We start from the raw sequence: 27456 nt of genomic DNA, 5'->3' as shown, positions 1-27456 counted from the left end.
TCCCTGGAGGGACGCCTGGGTGGCTCAGGTGGTTGAATGTCTGACTCTTCAATTCAGCTCAGGTCATGATCCTGCAGTCTGGAGATCGAGTCCCATATGGAGCCCATGTTCAGTGTGGAGCCTGCTTGGGATTCTCTCTCCCTCTCTCTCTCTCTCTCTCTCTCTCTCAATCTCTCTCTCAGAAAGAAAGAAAGAGAGAAAGAAAGAGAAAGAAAGAAAGAAAAATTTCCCTGGCCCTCCTTTGGGACGAGTTATACTTCTCTATCTCTGTTCTGTCAGTTTTGGCCATAGGACTTGTTTTTCCCCCAAGAAATTTGAGTGGAATTGACATCTAGGCAAAACTTTTTTAAATTTTTTTTTTCAACGTTTATTTATTTTTGGGACAGAGAGAGACAGAGCATGAACGGGGGAGGGGCAGAGAGAGAGGGAGACACAGAATCGGAAACAGGCTCCAGGCTCCGAGCCATCAGTCCAGAGCCCGACGCGGGGCTCGAACTCACGGACCGCGAGATCGTGACCTGGCTGAAGTCGGACGCTTAACCGACTGCGCCACCCAGGCGCCCCAAGGCAAAACTTTTAATCCAGCACCCTGGTCACCATGATTTCTCTTTTGGTTCTGCCATGAGACCATCCATGTTCCAGATAACGCCTCATTCATCAGATGGGTCCTAGAGTTATGGTAACATGATGCACAGCTACAGCCAACACACAATGGACATGAATTGCAAACATCATATCAGCCTTTGTGGTTAAAAGCAGCTGAGGTTTGGGGGTCATTTCATACCTCATTCTAATCCAGCTTGTGGTCTTCCCATAGGGCTACACCTCCAGAGCTCCCATCTACAGCCAAGACAGGAAAAGAAGGGGAAAAAAAGATGAGGCACAGGCCTATTTTTTTAATCCATCAATGGCCAGAAATGTGTATTTCCAAGGAAAGCACAAAGAGGAGGATTTTGTTTTTATAGCCATTAACAGTAGAGAGGAAAGCTAGGACACAGAAATTAGAAACTCTACTTGTAAGTAGTAATCTTTCTTTCTTTTTCCTTCTTTCTTTTCTCTTTCTTTCTTTCTTTCTTCCTTTCAAAATTTATTTATTTTGAGAAAAAGAAGGGGGAGGGGCAGAGAGGGAGAGAGAGAGAGAGAACCCCATACTGACAGTGCGGAGCCAGACATGGGGCTTGAACTCAGGACCTGTGAGATCATGACCTGAGCTGAAATCAAGAGGTGGACGCTTAACCAGCTGAGCCACCCAGGCGCCCCTAAGTAGTAATTTTTGTAATTTGTGTGAAGTAAAAGTAATTTAAGTAAAATTCTATGCTCAAATCTAGTCTTCTCCAACCCTCATGCTACTATTCACTTTCCAGAGTTCTCAACCAACTTTTCCATGCATCCTGCCCATATCACAGAAATACATTCCTGGTTTTTGAACCTACTTCTTTAGATTTGTGTTTGGAGTTGTTTTCTTCAAACTTTTTTTTTTCTTTTAATAATCTTTTGGGATTACTATCCAAACATCACATTAGAGGTTTCTTAGAAGAAGTATTTTCAAGTGTTTTATGTTTTCAATAACATCATAAAACATGTGAAATCAACTTGGGGATTTGGGCATTTTGGAAGGAGGAACTGTAAGTGCAAAGGCCCTGAGGCAGGAAAGAGCTCCATGGGGAAGGCAGAGGGAGAGTGGATGGAGCGGAGGTCAGCAAGTGACCTGATAAGTGACACCTGCAAGAGACTGAATTTGGTCCATTTTGTCTTAATTTCATGGAGAAGACTCTGGAAAACTTTAAACCAGTAAGTAGTGTTATCATATTTACATTTTCAACATTATGCCTGCTGCGTGGAGATGCACTAAAAGAGAGGAGAAGCTGTGGGCCAGGTAAGAGTCTGTTCTACTTACTTGGAAGACAGGTGATTGCATGAGAAATGGAGGAAACGACTAGTGATGGTATTTGGAAAGGTCTGAAGGTAGAGCCAACGGAACATGCTGGTGGAGTGAATGCTCACCACCGAGGGGAAGAGCAGACTAATTAAGAAAGACTCTGAGGTTTGGGGCAAGATTAGGTGGGAAAATGGTAATGCCTCCCCCCCCCCCCCACCCAGGGTAGGGGGAGATGGAGAGGGTTCCGGAGTCGTTCTTGTGGTCATGTTAAGACCGAGGCACCTCCTGAATACTCAAGGAGAGATGAAGGCAGCTGAAGAGGTCAAGTTCTGAGCTGAGGGAAGAGGTCAGAGGAAGGGCATGTAAGAAAGGAGACCGGGCTCATCTCGGGAGTGAGCCCGAACACAGAAGAAATTCAAGGACGCCAGCCTGGGCACACCAACAAGGGAGGTTAGAGAAAACATGAGAACCTGTTAAAAAGATTCAGGAGCAGCAACCAATGAGGCACAAGGAAAATCAGGTCCGGCTCACCAGTGATAATCAAGTGAAACAATCCAGGCGAGAAGCAGGTGAGGAAAGCTGTCGGGCTTATCAGACAAAACCTAGGAACTGGCCACTGGATCTGCCAGCGTGGAAGTCACTGATGGCTTCGCCAAGGGCCTTCTCGTCTCGAGTGGGCTCGAGAATGAACTGGACACAAGGGAACAGAACACAGGTCTGGGCGCAGCTTCTGAGATGTTCTGCTACCAAAGGGAGCAGAATCACAGGCGGTTAATTTTCACAGAAAGCCCAGTGGTCTCTGTGCCAACAGCTATAATCATAAAGCCACAAGGCATTTGAGTCAACCGCGGTGGATGCTACGTGTCCGCTCTGTTGAAAGCATCGTTCTGACAAACGGTCCTGGTGGAGACAGGGCTCGAAGGGGACGGGGACACACCCCATCCTGCTGAAGAACAGAATGAACACCCCTGGAAACAGGGGGCATGGGGTGTCAGGACCCTACAGAGAAGGAATGCAGATTCTGATGGGAAGATTGGGGAAGACAGGAGGGACCTTGCCGGCTGCGAAGCATGAAGACGATTTAAGGAGTCTGGTCTACTTGTCAATTGACCAATTAAAGTTAAAGATTAAACCACTGACCCAGTAAAATCTTCCCACCGGGGAGCTTAAAGGCTAACGGTTTTGAGGTAATCATTTACCACATGGGGATTTAAGGCACTGGAGAAAATGCTGAAAAACTTGGAGGCATTTTTGGGAAAGAAATGAGGACCCTGCACTCTCTCAGGTTAGTCTTCAGTCTTTCCCCTCAACATTCTGCTTTTGAGGGGATGGGGGTGGGTCTTTTTCTCATTTGCTATTTTGGGGTAGAGGCTGTGGGGTAGTGAAGACAACTCCTCTTTCCTAAGATAATTCTGCAAAGTGACAGAGAACATCACCTTTGCCTAGTAGAAGCAAGAGCTCCAGAACCCCAGGGAATAAAGCTTTAGGGAACAAAATCATCCAAAACAATAGCTGCAGAAAGAGGGGCGCCTGGGGGGCTCAGTCGGTTAAGCGTCTGACTCGAGCTCAGGTCATGATCTCGCGGTTCGTGGGTTCAAGCCCGGCGTCGGGCTCTGTGCTCACAGCTGGGAGCCTGGAGCCTGCTTGGGGTTCTGTGTCTCCCTTTCTCTCTGCCCCTCTCCCGCTCAGTCTCTTTCTCTCCTTCAAAAATAAATAAACATTAAAAAAAATTAAGTAGCTACAGAAAGAGAGAGAGAGAGTCTGAACTATCTGAAGCACATGGAGGTGAACCAGCAACTTTAAACTATGCTTTAGGGGCGCCTGGGTGGCGCAGTCGGTTAAGCGTCCGACTTCAGCCAGGTCACGATCTCGCGGTCCGTGAGTTCGAGCCCCGCATCGGGCTCTGGGCTGATGGCTCGGAGCCTGGAGCCTGTTTCCGATTCTGTGTCTCCCTCTCTCTCTGCCCCTCCCCCGTTCATGCTCTGTCTCTCTCTGTCCCAAAAAAATAAACGTTGAAAAAAAAAAAAACAAAAAAAAAACTATGCTTTAAGGGTGACTATTACCCAAATACTGGGACTAGACTGGATACCTGCAGCTTAAGAGTCATCTACTGGGCTAATTTTTGTGCAATGCATTAATAATAATAATAATAATAAAGCACTGATCACATCTATGGTGAGATAAAAATGCGAAAGCTGAATTCTGAAAAGGAAGATTTTATCAGGGCTAAAAGATCAAATTAATCAAAACAGACAAGACGCCTCCAATGAACTTATGCATGGGGAGAAGTAAAACAAAATGGGATCCATGACGTTGGGAAGTAGTTATTGGGTGAAGATTTGGGGGCAGGGGACTCTGATTTGGGAGCTGTGAATATGAGTCCCAAGCTGCTTCGTGTACGGAGAAAATGTTCAGTGCTGAGGCCAGGTATAAAAACATGTGAGTTTCTAGCAGCTGAGCTGGAGACCTGAAGGAGGAGTCTCACTCCCCAGGGAGCTCACGAAGAAGACAGGGGTTCGTGCAAAGGGAAGAGACACAGAATCAGCACTGGCCGGGGAAACGGCCAACGGAGAGAAGAATGACGCATTCAGCATCCTTGCGGGTTGTTCCTCATCTACTGAGTCTGATTAAATAGGGAAGAGGGATGACCTTCAAATTTATATCTTACCCGGGCCCCTGGGCCCAAGCTACAGAGTCACAGACGCAGTGCCTGCCAGGCCACCTTCTCTTCTCAGTCTAAAGGCATCTCGAACCCAACAGTCCAAAATGAAACTCTTATTTTCCTTCTGGAAACCCGCTTCCTTCCCGCTCGCTGCTCCCTTTCCCATCTCTACGGAGCACAACGCCACTCCCTCATTTGTTCAAGCCATACATCTAGAAATTTCCAACGATCGGCCCCCTTCTCTCCTCCCCTCCCCACCTCGTCAGCAATTCTTGTTGGCTTTCACTCCAAAACAGCCCCACAAGCAGCCTCACCCAGACATCAATGCTCGCGCAGGCTACCACCGCCTCTGCCCAAGCTCCCGTTCTTGTCCCTTAGAGACCATGCATCACTCAGCAGCCAGGTGAATCCCGTCCCCTTCCTCGACTTGCAGGACCCCACTTGCAGGGGCATGGCCCCTGCCCACCACTTAGGTCTCCCTTGCCACATGAACCTGCTCGCTCCCTCTGCACCGGGCCTGGACGAATCTGCCGCTTCCTTGCCCGGAACGCTCTTGCTCAGGGCTACTATCTTCTCACCCCTCCCACTGCAGCGCACATGGAACTTTCCATGCAACCTGGTAAAGCACTTGCCCTCTTCTTGCTAGTTACCCAGTGGCTGTCACTGAGACCCTCAGCTTCTTCATAGCAAATGCCATTCTCAGGTTTTTCTTTTTCTTTTTTTTTGAAAGTTTATTTCTTTTGAGAGAGAAAGAGGGCATAAGCAGGGGAGGGACACAGAGGGAGAGAGAGGGAATCCCAAGCAGGCTCTGCACTGTCATCCCGGAGCCCGACTCGGGGCTCGAACCCACGAACTGCGAGATCATGACCTGCGCCGAAGATAAGCGTCGGACGCTCGACTGACTGGGCCCCCCAGGTGCCCCAAGGTTTTCCTCCTCCGGGGCGCCTCTCCTGGCGGCCCAGCTGGGGTTGACAAGGCAGTCCAAGCTGGCAGTGGAGGACGAGGGCAGGACACATCTGATGGAGGGCAAGGGACGCCACCGGGGACGACGCGGGAGGCACCGCTGTCGGTTATCAGAAAACCTGGCAAGGGCCTCCGTCCTAGCAAGCACAGAGAGGGGGCATCTCATGAGAACGAAGCCCTTTGGCCACAAATGCAAGAGAAAGGTCTAAGGACGCATAACATTCCATTCGCCGGTTCAACAAACATTTGCCAAATCAATGAAGGAACTAGCAGTCGGTGACCTCTCAGGAGAGTCCTCACAGGGGCTGACCGTTGGGAAAAAGCGTTAGTCTGGAAGCCTTGGATCCCTGTGACAGACACCATCCTTGCAGCTCAACCAAGAGCCCTACAGGTGGGCCGACACGATACAGAAATTACGTCTACAGCAACGCATCCCTTCGTTTGACGGGACTGCTCCCAGGGCCACCAGAGCCACGCACAGTACAAAGTCCGCTGGCTGTCTTCAGCTTTCATATAATCGCATGTTATAACTAAGAGGTCCGGTCCGATGGGAAGCACAGGCCTCCAAACTTTATCTCACAGTACAGCGTCTCCCTACGCAGATAAAGGGGGCTAAGCGTCCACTTGTCGTGCTGAGCACCGGGTCAGGTAGAGAACTTTCGGGTCGTTCTATTGGACGCCCCGAACGAACATGACGCCATGTGTTAACTACGCTTTTAAACACCAGATCTTCTCCCTGTCTCCAGCTTGGGCCTTGGCGGGGGGGGGCGGGTCATGTGGCTTGGCTTCTCGTTCCCTTTTTCGGGCAGCTCCTTGCCTCACCCCGCTGAAGCTTCTGATCTCTCCAGGGCTGGTGGTTAGGGAGCCAGGGAGGCGGCTGGTAAGATGTGGGAAGCGATTTGGGACGGGGACTCTCATGGCCTGGCACTGGTGTTCTCGGGGCTTGGGAGGGCGGTCGATGTGGAGTCCTTCAGAGAGCTCCCCGCTGGGGACACCCTTACCATGCCTCTGTCAGCTGCTGGGCCTCCTGCAGCCCATCCGCCTCTTCTGGGGCCACGTGGCCCCTCTAGACAGTTCTCTGGCGCAGGATTTACTGTCGGCCGGAGCCCTCCCGAGTCGTCCACATCTGGCTCAGAAGGAGCCTGCCGCTCTCTGCCCGGGGCTCTTTGCACCTGCTGCCGGGACAGCTTCAGGTGCCCGACGGCTCGGCCGGCAGGGGCTCTCGCTCTGCTCTGCGCAGCCTCCTGCCCTTGGATTGAGGCAGATGTCGCTCGCCAGCCCCTTCTCTCTCTCACTCGCAGGCACACAGCCAAACCTCCAGCAGACACAGTTCAAGGTCTCTGGACGGACCCCTGGCAGGCAGCTTCTATCATCTGACACAAAGGGCAGGGCAGCGCCCACCTCCCGCAACCCCCTCTCTCACGGAGGCAGGGTGAATGACTGACAGACCAAACCAGCAGCTTTCTCTCGAGAAACTCTCTCTGAGCGTCTACATCTTACCAGTTTGGGCCCTTGAAGTGCCCTCCAAGTGGGCTCAACAGCCTCCTTCTCGGTCCCAGATGCTGGTCTCCTACCACTTGGGAATGGAGGCCACACTCATTGTGGTGTTCTCAAAATAGTCTGGGTTCAGTCGCATCGAGTACAAGTCCCATTTTTTAATTAATTAATTAATTAATTAAAGTTTATTCTGAGAGAGAGAGAGAGAGAGAGAGAGAGAACGAGTGAGGGAGGGGCAGAGAGGGGGACAGAGGACCCGAAGTGGGCTCTGTGCTGACAAGCCTGATGCGGGGCTCGAACCCACGAGCCATGAGATCGTGACCTGACCCGAAGTCGGACACTTAACTGACTGAGCCACCCGGGTGCCCCGAGTAAGAGTCCCACCTTAACATCCAGGCGTGCACACACACAACACACACACATACAGGCGCGTGCGTGCAAATCCGTGTACAATCTGTGAAGGGATCCGTCAGGATGAAAGATTCCCGAGCTCCAGACGCTGCGACCAGCTCTTATGACAGTTGTGCTGTTGCTGCCGTTTTAGATGTATTTTTGAATCACAGCAGTCATTGATAAATATAGCATTGTTGCAGTTCATTCAAACACCACAGATCCAGTTGAGTTCCCTGGTGCCCATTCTTCCCGAGGGAAGGACCACGCTTACCGTATTATTGTAGCTTAATTTTAAAACCAGAGCTCAGGACAACGTAGACGACAGCTGTCATTGTCTCCGTGTTAGGATTTTTCTGTTCATAGTTTTCTGCTCCCTTACAAACACACAAACTACACAATGTAATGTTATATTTATGTACGCTTTCCTTGTTTTATTTCCATGGTACTTCTTGTTCTGTAACTTGCTTTCTCCTTGTTTTTTTCAAGTTTTTATTTTAATTCCAGTTAGTTAACATGCAGTGTCACACTAGCTACAAATGTACAAGACAGTGATTCGACAATTCTGCATTCAGTGCTCATCTCGATGGGTGCCCTCTTTAACCCCCATCACCTGTTTCCCCCTTCCCCCCCCCCCACCCACCTCCCCTCTGGTGACCATCAGTGTGTTCTCTACAGTTAAGTCTGTTCCTTGATTGGTCTCTCTCTCATTCTCTATCAGTTTTGCCCCTCTGCCTGTTTATTTTGTTTCTTCGGTTCCACCTATGAGTGAGATCGTATGGGATTTGTCGTTCTCTGACTTATTTCACTTAGCATTGTACTCTCTAGCTGCATCCACATCATTGCAAATGGCAAGACTGCATTCGTTTTATGGCTCAGTGATAGTCCATCGTATGCGTATATCACTTCTTCTTTATCCATTCATCCATCGATGGACACCTGGGCTGCTTCCATATCTTGGCTACTGTAAATAAGGCTGCAATAAACATCAGGGTGCATGTATCCCTTGGAATTTACAACTTGCTTTTTTCACTTAATATGTCTTTTCTTTTTCTTTTCTTTTTTAAAGTTTATTTATTCTGAGAGAGAGACAGAGAGAGAGAGAGAGAGAGAGAGAGAGAGAGGCAGAGAGAGAATCCCAAGCAGACTCCACACTGTCAGAGCACAGCTCGATGCAGGGCTCGAACTCACGAACTCATGAGATCGTGACCTGAGCTGAAATCAAGAGTCAGATGCTTAACCAACTGAGCCACCCAGGCGCTCCTTAATATGCCTTTTCAATCTTTATATACTTCCGTGGAGAGATTTTATTAATTCTTTTCGATGACTGTATAGTATTCCAAAAAATATGTGCTTTACTTAATTACTTAAATATTAATGACCTTTAATTAGCTGCTAATTTTTCACTTCTCCAAATATTGCGACAAAGACGGTCTTGGGACATACTTTCGTGTGGCTGTGCGTAGTACTCTCTGATAGACGCCATGAAGCACCAATATCAAGTGGAAAGATGCACTGATTCCCACAAATAGCTTATCTCCCCACACTGTTGCCTAAACTCAGCGATAAGTCTTTTAAATATTTATGGAAGCAAATGGGTAAGAAATAACAAGATCTGGTTCTTCTAATGTCCATGTCTTTGACAGTAAGGCAGGGTGTATTTTCCCGTATCTGTTCGTCATCTGTTTATGTATTGTCCTGGTAGCTAACACACTCTTCACCCACTTTCTGATACTTTGTCTTTTTTTTTTTTTTTTATGATCTTGAAGTTTAAAAAACCCCACTCTCTTATCTGATATCATACTGTAATTAATTTCTACCCTCTCATCCCCGCTAATGACCTCTTAGGGCATCTATCGCTACAGATAGTTTCATGCTTTTTTGCATCCCACGGGATCCTTATGATCAGATGCAGGTGTAGCTGGGTGTAGCTTTAACTTCATTTCTCGGGCTTCCGACTCATTGTGATTCCTGAATCTGAGGAATATTGTTTCATCCGTTCTGGAAAAGCCTTGATCATTATTTCTTAAAGTACTGCCTCTCCTCAAGTCTCTTCCTTTTCTTCTCCTAGAAGTCTCACTCGACACATTCTGGACCTTTTCATTCTCTTCTCCAGGCCCCCTAATGTTGCTATCATACCTCATGATCTCCCTGAGCTTTATTCTGTATCATTCACGTAGCTCTATGTTTTATTTCACTCATTCGGTCTTTTAGATACGTCTAGTCACTTAGTTTCCTATTTTAATGCCTAAGTTTGCCGTTCAGATTTCAAGTAGTGTCTTTCTTAAATCTGCCTGTTCTGTTGGGTGCCTTCTATGTTTTAGAGACTATCCTGTATTTCTTCACTTGTTTTAAGCACGCTTATATAATGCGTTTATCAGTGTATTTTACCCTTGGAAGATCTCGGCAATTTGATATGGTCATGTGTTGAGTCTGAGGGTTTGCTTTGGATGGTTGCTTCGGTGACTGTTTGTAATTTTGGATCTCCATATTAAGTGGAGCTTCACCTTCAGTAATTCCATGTGATCTGTGTTGAGGACATCAGCCTGGGCCCAGTTCTTAGAGGAGTTGTTCAGCTGAGAAAGAGTTCTCAGACAATGAAAACTGTGTAAATTCCAACCCCCAACTCTCCATGATACAGCTGTGAATTTTCAGAATTTCCAGGAGAGGCTTTTTATTTTCAAACCAGAGCTCAGGACAGCATAAAGTTGTCATTGGCTCGCTGTTGCAAGGGACAGAGCCTCTTTAACTCAGTTTTGAACTCCTTCAAGGGCTCTGGTTCTGTAATAGGATCTCCACTACAATCGCCTTCCTGGCAAGAAGATAGAGGTCTAAGGCTCTATCCCTCATCCCCAGGGACCTCAAGATCCCGCGTCACAGAAGCTGATGCTGGCTCCTCGCCCCAGTCCCAGGGTCACTGAAGAGTTAGCTCATACTGCAAACTTTTCATTACATCCGTGGGGATATCTCTTGCTATCTTTGGAGCTATGTCTTTAAAAAGATGTTTGCCATATTTCGTCTGGTATCTCTAGATGTTTGTAATAGACAGTTTTTTGGGTAATTTAATCCACTGGAATCTTCTAGATGAAATTTCAAAGACGGCCAAGTTTTAACACCCAGTTGATTCCTATATCCATTGAGAGACACGGGAACACAGAACTGGAAAGAATGTTATGACCCATTAAGGCAACCCATACCGGACCCTTCATTTTTGAGATGCAGAGACTAACACCAGGGTAACTGACCTTTCCAAGGCCACACATTTGCCTACTGATAGAGTCTGGACAATGCATCAGGTCTCCTGAACCCTGGTCTAGCACTTTTCCCACCAAATATTTCCTCCTCCTTCTTAGAATTGGGGCACTGTCATGTGTGATGTTGGACACGTGTCACCCTGTATTTGCTTCTGTGTTCTTTTATTTCAGGAGGTGAACACCAGTCCTGGGAGAAGACAACCAAAATGTCTACCAGAGCAGAAGCTGAGGCAATGGGACATGTTTCCAGTGATGGCAATTTCAACATGGCTCAAGCACAAACCTCCAGGAAAGGTAAGTTCACGTACTTGGATCTGTGTCACCTTGACTTCCCTGTTGGCGATACACAGCGTCTTCTTGCTACCACCAATTGCCAAGGACTCCAGATAGCTATAAAGCATTTTTTACCGAGAATTATTTCACTTCTTGCAAGAAACCTTGAAGGTACATAGGACAGGTAGGTATCAAGACATGATTTACAGATAAATAAAAATTCAGAACAGATGCTAAGTAGAAAACATGGAGACGAGTCTTGGTTTTTCCGATTCTAAACTGAGGAGCATCCCCCTAGATCTCTCTGCCCATATAGATCCACACCTGCCTCAAAGAGAGAAGGCTTTTCCTTTCCACCGTATCTGAGAAGTCAATTTCTGCCTTCCATGTTGTCTAAAGCACGACCAAGAGCTTCTCACTCAGAAGAACTGTTGATCACCTTATTTTACTCTAGATTTCTAATGACTCAAGAGCTGTGTGATTCATTAATTTTCTTACGGATATAAGCTTTTCATAAGATAATGTCTTTGAGGGAGTGCCTGGGTGGCTCAGTGGGTTAAGCTCTATGCTTGATCTCGGCTCAGGTCACGATCTCACGGTTTGTGAGTTCGAGCCCCACCTCGGGCTCTGCACTGATGGCAAAGAGTCTGCTTGGGATTCTGTCTCTCCCACTCTCTGCCCCTCCCCACGTGTGTGCACACACTCTCTCTCTCTTGCTCTCAAAATACATAAATAAACTTAAAAAGAAGACAATGCTTTTGAAAAGTAAAGCACTAACCAAGATGGGATGCTTCACAATACTCAACATTTCGGCCAGGGTGTCTGCTGGGAAGTGGGCATATCTGAAGGACAAGAGGATTCTCTGCATCTTACCCATCGAAGAAGAAATCAGGACAGATGCCTTCTCATACCCCATCTACAGTTAACTATGAGCCACTTGACCTGGAACGAATACTATTCCATTGCCTTAACTTCCTCATCTGCAAAACGGGAGAGCTCAACTCTGGCATCCCTAAGACCTCATCCACTTCTAAGCACTTAAGAGTCTAGAGGACAATACCCTCGGCCAAATTCTCCTATCCTAACTCTCTCTCGCCAACATCAGGAATGTAAAGAACTTGTGTATAAACGTTTCCCACGTTTGCAATCCTGATTTGGCCATTTATGAGCTGTGTGACCTGAGGGAAGTTACTTGAACTTTGTGTGTTTCCGTTTCCTTATCTGTAAAGACAAAATAATAGTGTGTACCTCACATCACAATTTAATGAGGATTAAATTAGTTATAATGTGTAACCCATTTAGAACAATGCCTGGCACACAGAAAACACTATATAAACTTTATACAGAGTTGATGATCATCAGCTCTCACACAGTGTTCCTGGCTCAGCCCACTTTTTGGCAGTGGTGACACTCATAGCCTACCTTCCTGGTTTCTTCTACAGTCTCCTAGGACATCCGCCCTACCATTTTGCTTAGTCCTCTGCTGAGGACTAATAATAATGCATCACTCTGATGACCATGTGCAGCCCTGAGTGGGTGATTTTCAAGGGGACACCCAAACATCACAGGCAGAAATCCCACGTCTACCATCAACAACCCTCATACATGGGCCTGTAGCCGCCTCATGGCATCATGGCTTCTCACCGTCCACCCTTCCAAACCTTGCCAGAACACCGTCCTTGTTGGAATCCTGTTTGCATGGTAGATTGAGGGCTGCCATTTTCAGGTATCTGTCTCTCTGTTACTGTGGAGAACTTGGCAAGGCAAGGATGGCAGTGAGAATCTTCACAAACAGCATCAGGCATAGCTTCCTTCCTCCCCATCGAGAGCCCACGTGGAAAGAGCCCCAGCCCATGGAAAGAATGTCACTCAAAGGCCAGTCTACAATCACATCCCTTTCTGAAAGTCACAGAAATAAACAAGCACACTACTTGAGAAAGTATCTCCATCTAGGTTAAAACTAGGGAACTGTTCCGGGGTGCCTGGGTGGCTCAGCCAGGGTGCCAGGGTGCCTGGGTGCCTGGGTGGCTCAGATGTCCAACGTCAGCTCACGTCATGATTTCACAGTGCTGACAGCTCAGAGACTGGAGCCTGCTTCAGATTCTGTGTCTCCCTCTCTCTCTGCCCTTCCCCCCCCCCCTCTCTCTCTCTCTCAAAAATAAATAAGCATTAAAAACAAATTAAAAAAAAAAACCCACAAAACTAGGGAACTGTCCCTACCACACACTACAAAAGCTAAGACTTGTGGATTGCTTTAATACATTCTGGATGATATTGAGAGAGGATGTCAAGAGCTGACCAAACTCTCGTCCTTGGAGCATGGTACAGTGACACAGAAAGGCAGGGGGACACTGAAGCCTTGGCTCATGCTTCCTAGCTCTGAACGGCAGTGTCTAGAGGCCAGTAGACCACCAGCAGCAGGGCGAGTCTGCAGCGCTGGGATATGGGGTGAAGCTCCCATGGGCCCCCATCCTGATGTCTACCCCTCCACAGCTCACCCATCTTTCTAAACACTGGCATCTTAGCATCTCGAGCCAGTACAACAGACCAAGGGAAAACATGCGTGATGGCAGAAATTAACGGGGACCTTTGGGAGACTTGTCCTCAAAATCTACCAGGTCATCGCAAAATTAAAATGGAAGAGTCCTGGGGCACCTGGGGGGCTCAGTTGGTTAGGTGTTGGACTTCGGCTCAGGTCATGATCTCACAGTTCATGGGTTCGAGCCCCGTGTCAGGCTCTGTGCTGACAGCTGGGCGCCTGGAGCCTGCTTCGGATTCTGCCTCCCTCTTGCTCTGCTCCTCCCCGTCTCTGCTCTCCCCCTGTCTCTCTCAAATATAAATAAACATTTAAAAAAAAATGTTTTTGGGGCGCCTGGGTGGCGCAGTCGGTTAAACGTCCGACTTCAGCCAGGTCACGATCTCGCGGTCCGCGAGTTCGAGCCCCGCGTCGGGCTCTGGGCTGATGGCTCAGAGCCTGGAGCCTGCTTCCGATTCTGTGTCTCCCTCTCTCTCTGCCCCTCCCCCGTTCATGCTCTGTCTCTCTCTGTCCCAAAAATAAATAAACTTTGAAAAAAAAATTTAAAAAAAAAATGTTTTTAATGGAAGAGGAGTTACTTCCCTTGAACTGGTGAAAGAATTGTAAGATGCCATCCTGCCACTCACACACGCACTGTTACCATCACATGACAACGGGGCCTCAGACCACAAAGGTGGCCCATTGCAAAGGTTTCAACACACGGGCACGAAATCACAAATGATTGACCCTTATGGCCCAAGACTGCAGAGACGAAGCACAAGGGACCCATGCGAACACTTTAGCACAGAAAGGAATAAAAAGAAATGTATCAGATAAACGAGCGATCGTCGCATAATGGGTGCATGCTGTGAGCCAGACACTGTTCCGGGCACTTTATACGGATTAATTCACTGAATCCTTGCAACAACCCTTCAAGGAAGGTGTTACTAGCATTGTCACCATTGTACAGGAGCCAGAATTCAAGCACAGAGGAAGTAAGATTTAAGTCATCAAGGCACAAAGAGGCGTCATCTCGATTTCAACCCCAGCGGTCTGATTGCTAACCATTATATCACACTGCTGTGCTGATTTTATCTGGGGACACTGAGGACTGTTTTCATTCCTAATTTCAGTTCTCAAGAATAAGAAGAAGCTTAGACAGTAGGAAGCAAATCAACAGAAGAATGTGAAGGAAGAACCCCACGTAGATGTGAAAGGAAACTGAAGAGGAAAATACATTACTTCAGAGTTAAAAAGGAATTAGCTGCAGCAAGGAAAGAAATCATCACTACAGAAAATCGAATCGGTGACACAGAGCCAAGGCTTCACAAAGCCACGGAGGACGCAGAGGGGTAGCAAGTCAAGTGGACCAAAAAATGATCGGCAGGAAGAAGGGAAGACAATGAAGATTGTCTAAGAATAGATGAAAGCAACTTCATTACGCATCCAGTTCACTGAGTCTACAACTTCAAGGAAAGTACATGGAAAAACAGAACAGACAACTCAAATGTAGAAAAAGTGAACGCAAATCATGAAGGAAATCGCGATGAAATCTACGTATAAGCGCTGATCCTTTGAGAGCAGATGCCATTCGCCGCAGTGAAACAATTCATAACTCAGATCGATCAGGCAGATAGATTCAACATAACTGACGGTGGGGACAAAGGAGACGAGGCATTTAAAATACATAAGGTGTTAGTTACAGGGAAAGCAGATAATATCCATACTTTCTATGAAAATAGAATTTATCAATTTGCATTAAGAAAACTCGCTCATGTCAAAAAACCATGTAAGAAGTGAAGCAAGTTGTTGAAAAGTTAACCCTTTTAAAACAAAGTAGATCTTGGTGGTTTCGCTAGAAAAATTCGGTGAGACTTTATGGAACAGGAAATGTCTATGTATCCAGGGCTGAAGAAATAACAAATATTTACGTAGATGCTACACCTTCAGTGCAGTTCCTCACTGCTTCAGTGTGGACTGTGCATGGGACTTCTTCCAGAGGACAGTCTGGAAAGGGAGAACACGGGGGTAACTTCCCAGGGGAGAAACCTGACACTACCTCAAACCAGGTGATTCAAGGCTAATATCAGCAGTGATAAGTCATGTTGATAGTATGGACCCTCGATACGTGAAGAGAACGGCAGCCTTCCTCTCAAACACACGTTGCCTTAGTCCAGTCATGAAAACATATCAGACAAATCCCAGTCGAGGGACGTTCTATACACTATCTGACCACTGCTCTTCAAGATCCTGAAGGTCATCAGAAAAGAAAAGTCTGAGAAACTGTCATAGCCATACGTATGCCGAGGACATGTGATGATTAAAGGTACTATGCTATCCTGAATGCAATTCTGGAACAGAACACAGACATCAGGTAAAAACCAAGAAGTCTGAATAACGTGTAGACTTTAGCTAATAACAACACATCACAGTAGGTCCATCAAGTGTGACAAATGCACCAGAGCAATAGAAGATGTTTGTAACAGGAGCCCCGGGGTGACTCAGTTGAGCACTGACTCTTGATTTCGGCTCAGGTCATGATCTCAGGGTCATGGGATTGAGCCCCACGTCAGGCTTTGCGCTCAGCATGGAACCTGCTTAAGATTTCTCTCTCTCTCTCTCTCTCTCTCTCTCTCTAAAAAAAAAAAAAAAAAGTTTGCAAAAGAGGAAAATGGGTACAGAAATTCAGTAATTTTGTTAAGTCTAAAACTGTTCTAAAATAAAAAGTATATTAAGACAAAACAAAATGGCTATTCACCTAAAATACTGAGATGGAAAGCCTAAAACTAACTTTCTTTATAAAACTAGCATGTCAAAAATTACACCCCCACAATTATTCACGGTAACATTCACCCAAATTCAATTATATACGCTAACGTAAAATTCTAGCCAAAATATTTGCAAAATAAGTCATGTGTTTTCACTAAAACATCCTATTAGGAAGAGATCAATTCAAGAAAGTAAGGAGAGCCAAATGCTATTAATAAATAATTATAATGAACTTACATAAACTCAATTCTCACTCAGGACCTTGAGGCAGGTTCTATCATTAGCCCCATTTTACAGGTGGAATACCGAGGCCACAGATAGTTCAGGAACTTGCCTGGGAGCACACAGCTGTTACTAGAGCAGATCTGGGTATCCTGACTGTATGATTCAAATACATTTCATAAAACTCATGCAGTCACATAAAAATAATAAGAAACAGGACCAGGATAGCTTCACGCAATGAAAGGGCAAGTCCCACCAGCCTACTTAACAGTGAGATGTGCGAAACATTCCCCAGAAATCCAGATAGGACAGGAGTGGCCGCTCTCTCTGCTTCTATTTAACAGTTTAGAAACTGCCAGTGAATAGATTACCCAAGAGAATGAAATAAATGGTAAACGTGACAACCATAATCACCTATTTTTTTTCTATTATTAGTACTTAACACGTACATAGGATTGGTTTTCTGCTCTCAACTCAAAGGAAGAAAATGTGAGAATGATAGGGAAAAGAAAGGACTGCTCTGGAAACAATAAAAAGTACGTTAAGAAACCTGGGGGGGACGTAAACTGAAGAGAGCTGTAAAATCTCACCCTGGGGGCGCCTGGGTGGCGCAGTCGGTTAAGCGTCCGACTTCAGCCAGGTCACGATCTCGCGGTCCGTGAGTTCGAGCCCCGCGTCGGGCTCTGGGCTGATGGCTCAGAGCCTGGAGCCTGTTTCCGATTCTGTGTCTCCCTCTCTCTCTGCCCCTCCCCCGTTCATGCTCTGTCTCTCTCTGTCCCAAAAATAAATAAACGTTGAAAAAAAAAATTAAAAAAAAAAAAAATCTCACCCTGGGCCAGAGAAAAAGACTTGAATCCCCAGGGAGCCATCGCTACGTTGACTAGGAGCAGACATGCTATACGAGTGGCCATCCCTCTCAATCTGATCTGCCCTATCTATATGATGTTCTCAAAATGCCAACGTCAATTCCTGTGGATGGGGGAGGGGAGAGTCTCAACTAAGTGCCCCCTGAGTTACACCTGGTGATCTATCTGTCCACCCCTGGAACCCGCCAGGAGGATCCCCACACAGCAGGAGATGGGGCTGGCCATCTGGAGCGTGTTTGCCAGGAGCCAGGAAAGGGGGCACCCACGTGCCTTGAGGACAGGGTCACATATTGTATCTCTGGGATTTCTCTACGGGGCCAGCCGATGGATCCTTCTAGCTGCTGCCAAACTAATGCATCTGGGCTCAACCCCAGGGACAGCCCCAGAGCCCCCATGGATCACTGGCACATTTTACGTGAGTCTCGATTATAGTTTCGAGATGAAGTTACATGCTTCTGACATCCGACCTAGCCTACCTTTCAAATTTCGTCTCCTCCCTTCCCCTAACCCGTTAATCAGCCGAGTTCCCTGGTGACAGGGTGGGGCACTTGGGAGTCATTTCCAAAAACTCCTGCTCTTACTATCTGTATCCCATCAACCACGGCTTCTAGCCAGTTCTTTGTCCAATCTCACTTCTTCTTCTTAAATGTTTATTTTTGAGAGAGAGAGAGAGAGAGAGGCAGGAGTGGGGGACAGAGGATCTGAAGTAGGCTCCGTGCTGATAGCACAGAGCCCCATGAGGGGCTCAAACTCACGAACTGTGAGATCATCATCTGAGCCAAAGTCGGATGCTCAACTGACTGAGCCCCCCAGGCGCCCCCCAATCCCACTTCTTTCCAGCCTCTCTCATGAGCTCATCCCAGAGCCGTCTGGAAAACTTTCCTAACACTTGCTCTGGCCAGTTCCACACCTTCTTCAAGTCTCTGCTCAAGTAATGGTTCTGAGGAGGTTCCTGACCCCCTCACCCCCCGGGGGGTGGGGAGGGACAGGTGTCCAACAGACACCTACCCCTGCTCTCTCTCTGTTTCTGCCTCACAGACAGACTGCAATCTTCTCCCCTTTCCAGACTTAGGAAAGGCGGGAGAAAAGCACCCCAATGATAAGACTTTCTGTGCCCCCCACCTCAGGCTTTTGTTCAGTCCGACACGGGCTGGCCCTCATCGTGCATCTCTGCAATTTTTCGATTTTCACCCAACGAATGAACCTGAGCATAGCCATCCCAGCTATGGTGAACAACACAGCCCTGGCTGGCCCATCCAACACCTCCACAGAGAGGCCTCCCACCGCCTCCCAGGACAGCTGGAGTGAAACTCTAAAAGAATTTAAGCCAGTGGTAAGTTTAATGAGACTCTGCACCGTTCGACCTAAAGGGTTATTTACTTATTAAGCACCTACTATGTTCGACGCAGTGTATTACACACAAACATACTGTATCGCTAAGCAGATTATATCTCTACTTGTGTCTAACACTGCAACCAGGGACTAAGCATGCAGGATATCATTCTACGCGTTAGCGGACACATGTTTTTCCCCTACAAGGACGAAAACCACCACGCACACAATTAAGTTCCACAGATTTATGTTACTTTTGCTTTCTTCCTTCGCAGATTTTAAAAATCACCTTGCCTAGCATGCTTTTTTTTGTAGCCTTTCTCTCTTTAAGGGATCTCTTACGTCTTGGTTGGTCGTTAACTGTGTAACCAGGGAAACTGTGTAAAGGCAAAGAGTACCTTGGGCATATGCTTGGGTTTTCTTAATGAACTTGGCAGACTGGAGGCACTGGAGAGAGGTGGCCAAAGATAAACAGTGAGATTCTCTTTGTCACCCAGGCCCCTACGTATGACTGGAGTCCTGACATGCAGGGGATCATTCTCAGCTCTCTCAACTATGGCTCCTTCTTGGCTCCAATCCCTATTGGCTACATGTCTGGAATATATGGAGCGAAGTACTTGATTGGTGTTGGTCTGTTTCTTTCCTCGGTCTTGACCTTCTTCATCCCATTGGCAGCTGATGCTAGAGCGGCCTTCCTCGTTGTCATTCGGATAGTTCAGGGCATAGTCCAGGTACCAAGATGCTTTCTGAGTAAGTATAAGTGGAATACAGATAGGTTCCCAAATGACCTCAGATAGCCAAGAATGGGACTTTTTTTTTTTCCCCCAGGGTATGGTATTAACAAGTCAGCATACAATTTGGGTCAAGTGGGCTCCCCCACTGGAAAAGAGTCAGCTCATCAACATTGCCATATCAGGTAATGGATGCCTTAAATTCTCAGCTCATATGCACTAAGAGTAATCTGCAATGGCCTATGGACAGAAGCCAAGACTTTATAGTCCAACTACCCTGTCTCCTTGCTCTCAAGCACTACTACCCTGCAGTATCTTTTTTCAAATCATAACTGGTTGCCAACTGCGTACCAACCACGGTTGTCAGTGCTTTGCACGTGTAAATGTCATTTTAGCCTTGGAACAATCTTACAATTCAGCTGTATGTCATTATTTCCATTTCACACACAAGGGAATCTGAGATACAAATAGACTAGTCCAACATCCAACTTGTCCAACTTGTCCAACATCACACAGCTCCTGAGTGAAGGAGTGGGATTTGAACCAAGGTAGTCTGGATCGCCGCTCATAACTTTAATCGCTGTGCAACTCAGCTCTGGGAAGGGGTCAGTCTAGAGGAAGCGCACAGAGTCCCAAGCCTGACTCACACTCAGAACATCCTCACATCTTCTGTTCAGGGCAACTGCTGGGATCCTTCATCATTTTCCTCATCGGTGGTTTCCTCTGCCAGACCATAGGGTGGCCTTATATCTTCTATATCTTTGGTGAGTGGGGGCTTTTCATATCTTGGGATTTTGCATCACGACAGAGAATGCTGGGCATGATTTTCGTGATGTGAGTCATCTATGGTTAACCAAATCCTGATAGATAGGAATATTTGTATAACTAAAGTGGATAATGCTCACAGATAATCACGTTATGAATCTCGCAAGATGACATTTAAATCTCAGTAGCCTGAATGTGGAGCTAGAAAAACCAATGGCTTTAAAGGCATCATAACAGTCCATCCTGCTTCTAGACCGAACCCACAAAGAACCCCAGAGAGGTTTCTATTATAAGATGTTGAAAATGTTATCTTGGTGGGATTATGTTTTTAGTTACGTTTATTTAATTCATCTTTTAAAATTCTCCTACTATCACAACCAGAAAATTATGAGACTGTGACCTAACCACAAAATGCCAATTGGCGTAGAGAATCAACCAGTAGAACCTGCAGGACAGGGCAGACCATGTGAGGCTCAAGAGTGGCTGTACTGCCCTCAGAGAAGCTGCAGAAGCTTCCAAAGACACACGGACGATTCCAGAAGCAATATTCTACTACTTCAAAATCCTGCCTTCCCCCTCGCCCTGGTTGGGATCTGCTGGGCTGCTCTCAGCTAATGCTTGTGTTTGGCTTTTTAAAACGTTCTCTGAAACCCCACCTGTACACCGTGTGATTCTTGTAAGACCACTGAGCCCCAAGGGTGCTTCCGTTCGAGGAGAAGACTCTTAGATCAAGGGTGCCTGTATCATCAGGTCCATATATTCACTAGAACAAAAACAGCGTGTGAAGATTGGTTACGATAGCTTGTCAGCCTCCAAAGGCTTTGTGATAGACACTTCAAAGGGCAGGTTACAAAAATGACTCCAGCAATGAGAGGCTAACTCTGCTCAAGATTTTCAGAAACAGTAAGCAGTACCTACAAAGCAGGAACTCAGTACACTATTTGTGGACTTCCTCCGTTCTCGATGTATGACAGCGGTCATTTTTGTGTCTGCTCCTCCCTACTTGGTTTCAAGTTCCTTGATGGCAAAATTGTACCTTTGTACTTACTCTTCTATTCTCAAAACCAAGCAGAATGCCCGTATGGTGTTTCTACACTCTATGGCAACTCCTCACAGTGCCTTTGTGGAAAAATGTGTAAAAGACAAGCTAGCAAGTAAAAAGAGCCATCGAGACTTTAAGACCCTAAAAGAGAAAATGTTAAGATCAATTTTATTTCCACTCAACACTCATCAGGCCGGGTTGCCCAACGGTGTCATCATGGATGTGTAAGTGGTGGGGAAGCACCCTCCACCGATGACAGGGCCACGCAGGAGGGTGTGGATGCAGGGAGGAGTGGAATCTTGGGGACAGTCATTCTGTCAACCGCAGCAATCCTCTCAGTGTGGTGTCAAACTGAAACAACTCGCAAGCAGGGCTAACCGGACCCTCTTCCTAGGTGGAATTGGCTGTGCCTGTTCTTTTCTCTGGTTTCCTCTTTTTTATGACGACCCCATAAATCATCCGTTTATCAGCACTGGTGAGAAGGAATACATCGTGCGTTCACTGGCTCAGCAGGTGCACCGATGAACTTCTCTGCCATTTCCCTGGGCCCGTCTGGGTGGCTCACGGGTGGGGAGGGCATCAGCACAAAGCTCTTGTCTTCTGATGGCAGGGTATTGAGAGATGCTTTCTTCCAGGACTCTTCACCAGCCTGGTCTCTGCCCATTAAGTCTATGGTCAGATCCCTACCACTTTGGGCCATTTTAATCTTTCTCTGCCATTTCCCTGGGTCCGTCTGGGTGGCTCACGGGTGGGGAGGGCATCAGCACAAAGCTCTTGTCTTCTGATGGCAGGGTATTGAGAGATGCTTTCTTCCAGGACTCTTCACCAGCCTGGTCTCTGCCCATTAAGTCTATGGTCAGATCCCTACCACTTTGGGCCATTTTAATCTTTCTCTGCCATTTCCCTGGGTCCGTCTGGGTGGCTCACGGGTGGGGAGGGCATCAGCACAAAGCTCTTGTCTTCTGATGGCAGGGTATTGAGAGATGCTTTCTTCCAGGACTCTTCACCAGCCTGGTCTCTGCCCATTAAGGCTATGGTCAGATCCCTACCACTTTGGGCCATTTTAATCTTTCATTTCACTGAATTCTGGAGTTTTTATATTTTTCTGGACTACACACCAACATACTTCAGCACCATACTTCAAGCTAACCTCAGAGACGTAAGTACAGAGAAAGCCCATTCTGTTCTTCTGTTTAAATGCTTCGTTACGTAAATCTCTGTCCCGCTCACGGCCACAACATCCAAGGAAGTGAGCCTGAGACTTTTGTGTAGGAAATGGAACCCTGTTCACTTGAATTCTGATTCATCTCACTGTGACCTACGGCTTTTTGGGGAAGGCTGGTATGGTTCTAAGTAAGCTTGATGTATGTTCACGGGATGTCGTAATTCCTAAGGGACCTATGTCCCTTATGTTATGTTCAAAACGATCAACATTTGCAAGCAAGGCACCCTGCTGGCAGCACAAACAATAAAGGGGTAACAAAACAAGTTCTGCCTCGGAGAAGAAGGCTCGACAGGGAGGCTTAACAACAAATGCTGAAGGCGAGGGATTATTAACAGGACATAAAGTTCCAAATAAGCTTTCTGCCAGAAACTTAAAGGTAACGTTCTTTAACAAATGTTTTTTATTCAAGTGTGACACATAAAGACAAAAGTGCACACGTGTCCAGCTCTCTGTTCACAAAATGAACAGATGCTGAGATAGTCTGGCAGGAGCCTTTCAATTCCTCTAACATGGAGGCCTTTTTTTAAAAAATGTTTTTATTTTTGAGAGACAGAGAGAGACAGAGCACGAGCAGGGGAGGGGCAGAGAGAGAGGGAGACACAGAATCTGAATCAGGCTCCAGGCTCTGAGCTGTCAGCACAGAGCCCTATGCAGGGCTCGAACTCACGAACTGCAACATGGTGACCTGAGCCGACGCTGGATGCTTAACCGACTGAGCCACCCAGGCGCCCCTGAAATACATTTTTTTTTTTTAGTTTACTTATTTATTTGGAGAGAGAGAGTGTGCATGTGCACAAGTGGGGGAGGAGCAGAAAGGGGGGGGGGAGAGAGAGAGAGAGAGAGAGAGAGAGAGAGAGAGAGAGACTCCCAAGCAGGTTCCACACTGTCAGCACAGAGCCCGATGTGGGGCTCGAACTCACAAACTGGGAGATCATGACCTGATCCGAAGTCGGACCCTTAACCGACTGAGCCACCCAGGTGCCCTGCATAAACGTTTATAGCTATTGTCAAATTGCCCCCACAGGACACTGGTAATATTTGCAAGTACCTGATTACCTACAGCATCACCATTGATCACGTCAAAAAAACTGTTGGGATTTTTGCTAGTTTGATCCATGAAAAATGGCATTCTGACAGCTTTTTGTTTTTGTTTTACTTTGAGGTCAGATATCTTTTAATAGGTTCAGGAGTCACTTATTTTTCCATCCCTGTAAACTGTTCCTATCCTTTGTCTATTTTTCTATTGGGTTTTGTTCTTTTTAAAACCTATTTCCAGGTGACCTTTACACGTAAAGAGAACATTAATTTTTTTTTTTTTCAAATTGAACTACATGCATGTTTTTCCAGGGGTGCTGGAATTGGGTTGGCTCAGTCCAGTAACATGAAATTTGTATTAAAGATGATAATGTATATAAAGAAAAGCTAGGACATTAAAAAAATTAAAAAAAAAAAAAAAAAGGAGGGGGGAAGCGCCTGGGTGGCTCAGTTGGTTAAGCATCCAGCTTCGGCTTGGGTCATGATGTCGCAGTTCGTGGGTTCGAGCCCCATGCCGGGCTCTGTGCCGACAGCTTGGAGCCCAGAGCCTGCTTCAGATTCTGTGTCTCCCTCTCTCTCTGCCCCTCTCCTGTTCCCACTCTGTCTCCTCCTCTCTCTCAAAAATAAACAAACATTTAAAAAAAGAAAAAAGAAAAAAGCTACAGATGTGGACAAGCCACCTTGTCAATCTGTGTCGTGGTGTGGGAAGTGAGGCACGCTGCTCACTTCTCTCTGGTCCTCAGAGTGGGATCCTCACGTCCCTGCTGTTGGTGGCTGCCTTTATCTGCACTATCTTCGGAGGTCTATTGGCAGATTTCCTTCTCTCCAGAAAACTCCTCCGACTCACGAGCATCAGGAAACTGTTCACCGCCATAGGTAAGGACGAAGGGGACGGGGATGGATGCGGGAGGCTCAGGACAGTTGCTTACTTCTCTCTGTGCCTGTCCCGCTGCAGGGGTTCTCGTCCCATCTGCAGCCCTCGTGTCCCTGCACTGGACCAGATCCAGCCTGAGCGCCACCATGGCCTTGTTGGCACTGTCTTTCACCACCACCACTTTCTGCCAAGTAGGCGCTTTGGTTAACATCTTGGACATCGCTCCTCGGTAGGAGCCCCTCGGCCTCATCCTCCCAGAAGCTCAGTTCAGGCAACAGGGGGAGGCAGTGGCCACACTCACCGCTCAACCAGGGGTGGAGGTGGGGGGGGGGGGGGCTCACACCAAGCTCTCTGTCAGGAAATGCTGCAGTCACACAGGGGTGGATCCCTGGAGGGCGCGTAAGGCTCACATAAAGCTTTAATAGAGATCAAGCTTGAATAAAGGGATAGCAAGCGAAACACGGGCCTCTCCTAGAGGTGGTGTGGAAGATGGCTGGGACTTCCACCTGTAGCTCCCGGGACCCTTTCCCGGTCACAACACATGCCAGTTTTAGACACCTAACCACCATGACACAAGGGAGAGGCTTTGGTCTCGCCCAGTGAGGCAAACTTTTTTACCCCAAGACAGGGCCGCAGGATCAGCCTCCTGAGAGACTGAGAGAACACACAAACGTGGTGCAGACCATCCATCTGGACGTTTTGTATCCACCATGCTGACCGGTTCGTACAGCTTGCCCTGGGGAGTCTCAGACCCTCACACGGGCTTCTCCTGATCACCAGTCAGCACGTTTCACTCAGCTTGGACCAAGGGTCAGCCCCAGGCATCCCCAGAGATGAGCACAGGGTTGCAGCAAGTAAGCAGAGATTAACGGTTTGCTTACGCTGGAACATTCTTTTCTGTCTCAGGTACACTGGCTTTCTCAAAGGACTATCAGAAGTCTTTGCTCACGCGTCGGGAGCCATTTCTTCCACTCTTGCTGGATTTATAATGAGTCAGGTGAGGTCGAACGCTCTGGTGAAAATATGCGTAAGAGAAACCCGTACAGGTCACTCAGCAGAAGTCAGGCTGAAGACATTTTTGTCCCCTCCTCAACGTGGCTCAACTTAAAGCTCTAGAGTCCTGAGCCCCCTCGTGATCTAACCCCCTCGTGATCTAACCCTAGGCTCAGCTCATGCTGGGCAATTACCATGTTGAGGGTGTGGAGTGATGAAGAATGCTCAGTTTTGGGAGTTTAGGCTTTAAGAATCCTTAGAAGATGAGCCTTTCATGCTCATCATCAAAATTTCTAGCAATATTCAGGGCACCGCTTGCCACCTATACAGCGGCCAACCGTTCTGATGTGCCTGTGATTGAGGGGCTTCCCTTCCAGTCGCTGACCAACAGCGGTTTTTAATATGGATATTCTCAAACTGAATTTGTTTCCCTTGTTATGCCTTCATGCATTCATCCATTCATTAATTCAACATTAGCACATGCCGCGCACTGTTTCAGGGAATAAAGCAAACAGAAGTCCCTGCTCTGGTGAAGCTTATGTTGTGGCCGACAAAAAACTAATGATATAAGTAAAACATACAGCCTATGGAACAGTGGCCAAGTGCTCAGAGAAGAATAACACAGGAGAGGAGAACAGGGCACATCAGAAGGGGCAGGATTGCAGTTTTAAAAAGGGTGGTTGTGGAAGGACTCGCTGGAAAGTAACATTTAAGTAAAGACTAGAAGCAGACAAGGGAGCCAAATGGCTATCTGGGGGGAGGAATGTTCCAGCAGAGGGAGAGGCCAGGGCACAGGAAATGACCTGTGTCTTCTAGGACAGACCAGGAAGCCCACAGAGGCGGGGGTGGGGGTGGGGAGGAGGACGCGTGCCAGAGCCTTCCTGACTCGGAGGGCCAAGGGCTAGGAGACCGCTGACAATTTGTTGCCTCCTGCTTCCAGGATTCCGAGTTTGGCTGGAGAAATGTCTTCTTGATTTCAGCTTCTGTGAACGTATCAGGCCTGGTCTTCTACCTGATCTTCGGGCAAGCAGAGGTCCGGGACTGGGCCACAGAGCAGACACTCACTCATTTCTGAGCAAACCGGACACCCGAGATCCTAATGCTCAGCCATTCATTGTTTGCCCTCGTGGGCATTCCCTCTTAAGCACCTGCTTGACTGGTTAGCCATTCAATTTGAACTGACTTTGTTTCTAGTAATTTCTCAGAGACCTCGGCTGTGTAGGACTGAAGGTTCCACTCGTGGATCGTTCAGGGGCGGGTAGGGAAAAGCTCGTTATTTAACTGTGAGCTCCTGAGAGCATTGGTGATTCTGCATTTCTAGCGTTCTGCACTCTTTCCTCTATTATTGCGACATAAGAAAAAATATGTAATTGCGGAGGCGCCTGCGTGGCTCAGTCGGTTGAACGTCCGACTCCGGCCCAGGTCACGATCTCACACTTCGTGAGTTCGAGCCCCGCGTCGGGCTCTGTGCTGACCGCTCAGAGCCTGGAGCCTGCTTGGGATTCGGTGTCTCCCTCTCTCTCTGCCCCTCCCCAGCTCACGCTCACACTCTGTCTCTGTCAAAAATAAATAAATTTAAAAAAAAATACGTATTTTGTCTCTGCCGCCGCTCTCTGGCACAGAGCTCCAGAATTTCAGATTAGTAATTCCTCCAGTGATAGACATTATAGGAGCACCTGTTGTCATAGGATCTGGACCCAGTGCCTGGTTCCCAAAAGAGCTTCTGAGACCCTTGGACTCTGTGGAGTGATGACGGTGTCTCTGGTCTTGTAACAGGATGGCTGGGGGCTGGGGGCACTGGGGAGCTTCGGGATGGGGCTGGTCTCCAGAGACACCAAGGCACTGTGGAAGGTTAGGACTTTCAGCTCCGCCATCCTGCCTCCCGGGAGGGGAGAGGGCCTGGAGATGGAGTTATTCATCAGCTGCTAATCATTTCATCACACATGCCTGCGCAATAAACCCTCTATGGACACCTTAAACGACGGGGTTCCGAGAGCACCTGCTCTGGTGAGCGTCCGGAGGCCCCGGAGAAGCGGGGCGCCTGGCGCGGGCACGGGAGCTCTGCGCCCCTGCCCGCACTGCTCGCCCTCAGCAGCTTCTCCATTTGGCCGTTCCTGGGTTGTGTCCTGTGTAAGAAACCAGTAAGAGTAAGTGAACTGTTTTCCTGAG

General features: G+C 47.5%; 1 protein-coding gene across 3 annotated transcripts; it reads left to right on the top strand.

Annotated features, from left to right (window-relative positions):
* The first annotated feature begins 3067 nt into the window (after window positions 1-3067).
* Window positions 3068-26733, top strand: SLC17A4 (solute carrier family 17 member 4). Of its 3 annotated transcripts, none has more exons than XM_045497176.1 (12): window positions 3068-3164; window positions 10817-10939; window positions 18418-18623; window positions 19120-19353; window positions 19451-19538; window positions 20031-20117; window positions 21555-21673; window positions 22158-22319; window positions 24164-24296; window positions 24376-24485; window positions 25201-25291; window positions 26228-26733. In XM_045497176.1, the coding sequence occupies exons 2-12, from the start codon at window positions 10852-10854 to the stop codon at window positions 26449-26451; spliced, it is 1542 nt and encodes a 513-aa protein (XP_045353132.1). In that variant the 5' UTR covers window positions 3068-3164; window positions 10817-10851; the 3' UTR covers window positions 26452-26733. The 3 variants fall into 3 exon arrangements, with proteins under 3 accessions (XP_045353132.1, XP_045353133.1, XP_045353135.1); XM_045497177.1 differs by having other exon boundaries at window positions 24376-24523; window positions 26228-26470; XM_045497179.1 differs by lacking the exons at window positions 3068-3164; window positions 18418-18623 and having other exon boundaries at window positions 10854-10939.
* Window positions 26734-27456: the final 723 nt, after the last annotated feature.

The sequence above is a fragment of the Leopardus geoffroyi genome, chromosome B2, assembly GCF_018350155.1.
Source record: "Leopardus geoffroyi isolate Oge1 chromosome B2, O.geoffroyi_Oge1_pat1.0, whole genome shotgun sequence".
Classification (NCBI taxonomy): Eukaryota; Metazoa; Chordata; class Mammalia; order Carnivora; family Felidae; genus Leopardus; species Leopardus geoffroyi.
This window is presented reverse-complemented; position numbering and strand designations above follow the sequence as displayed.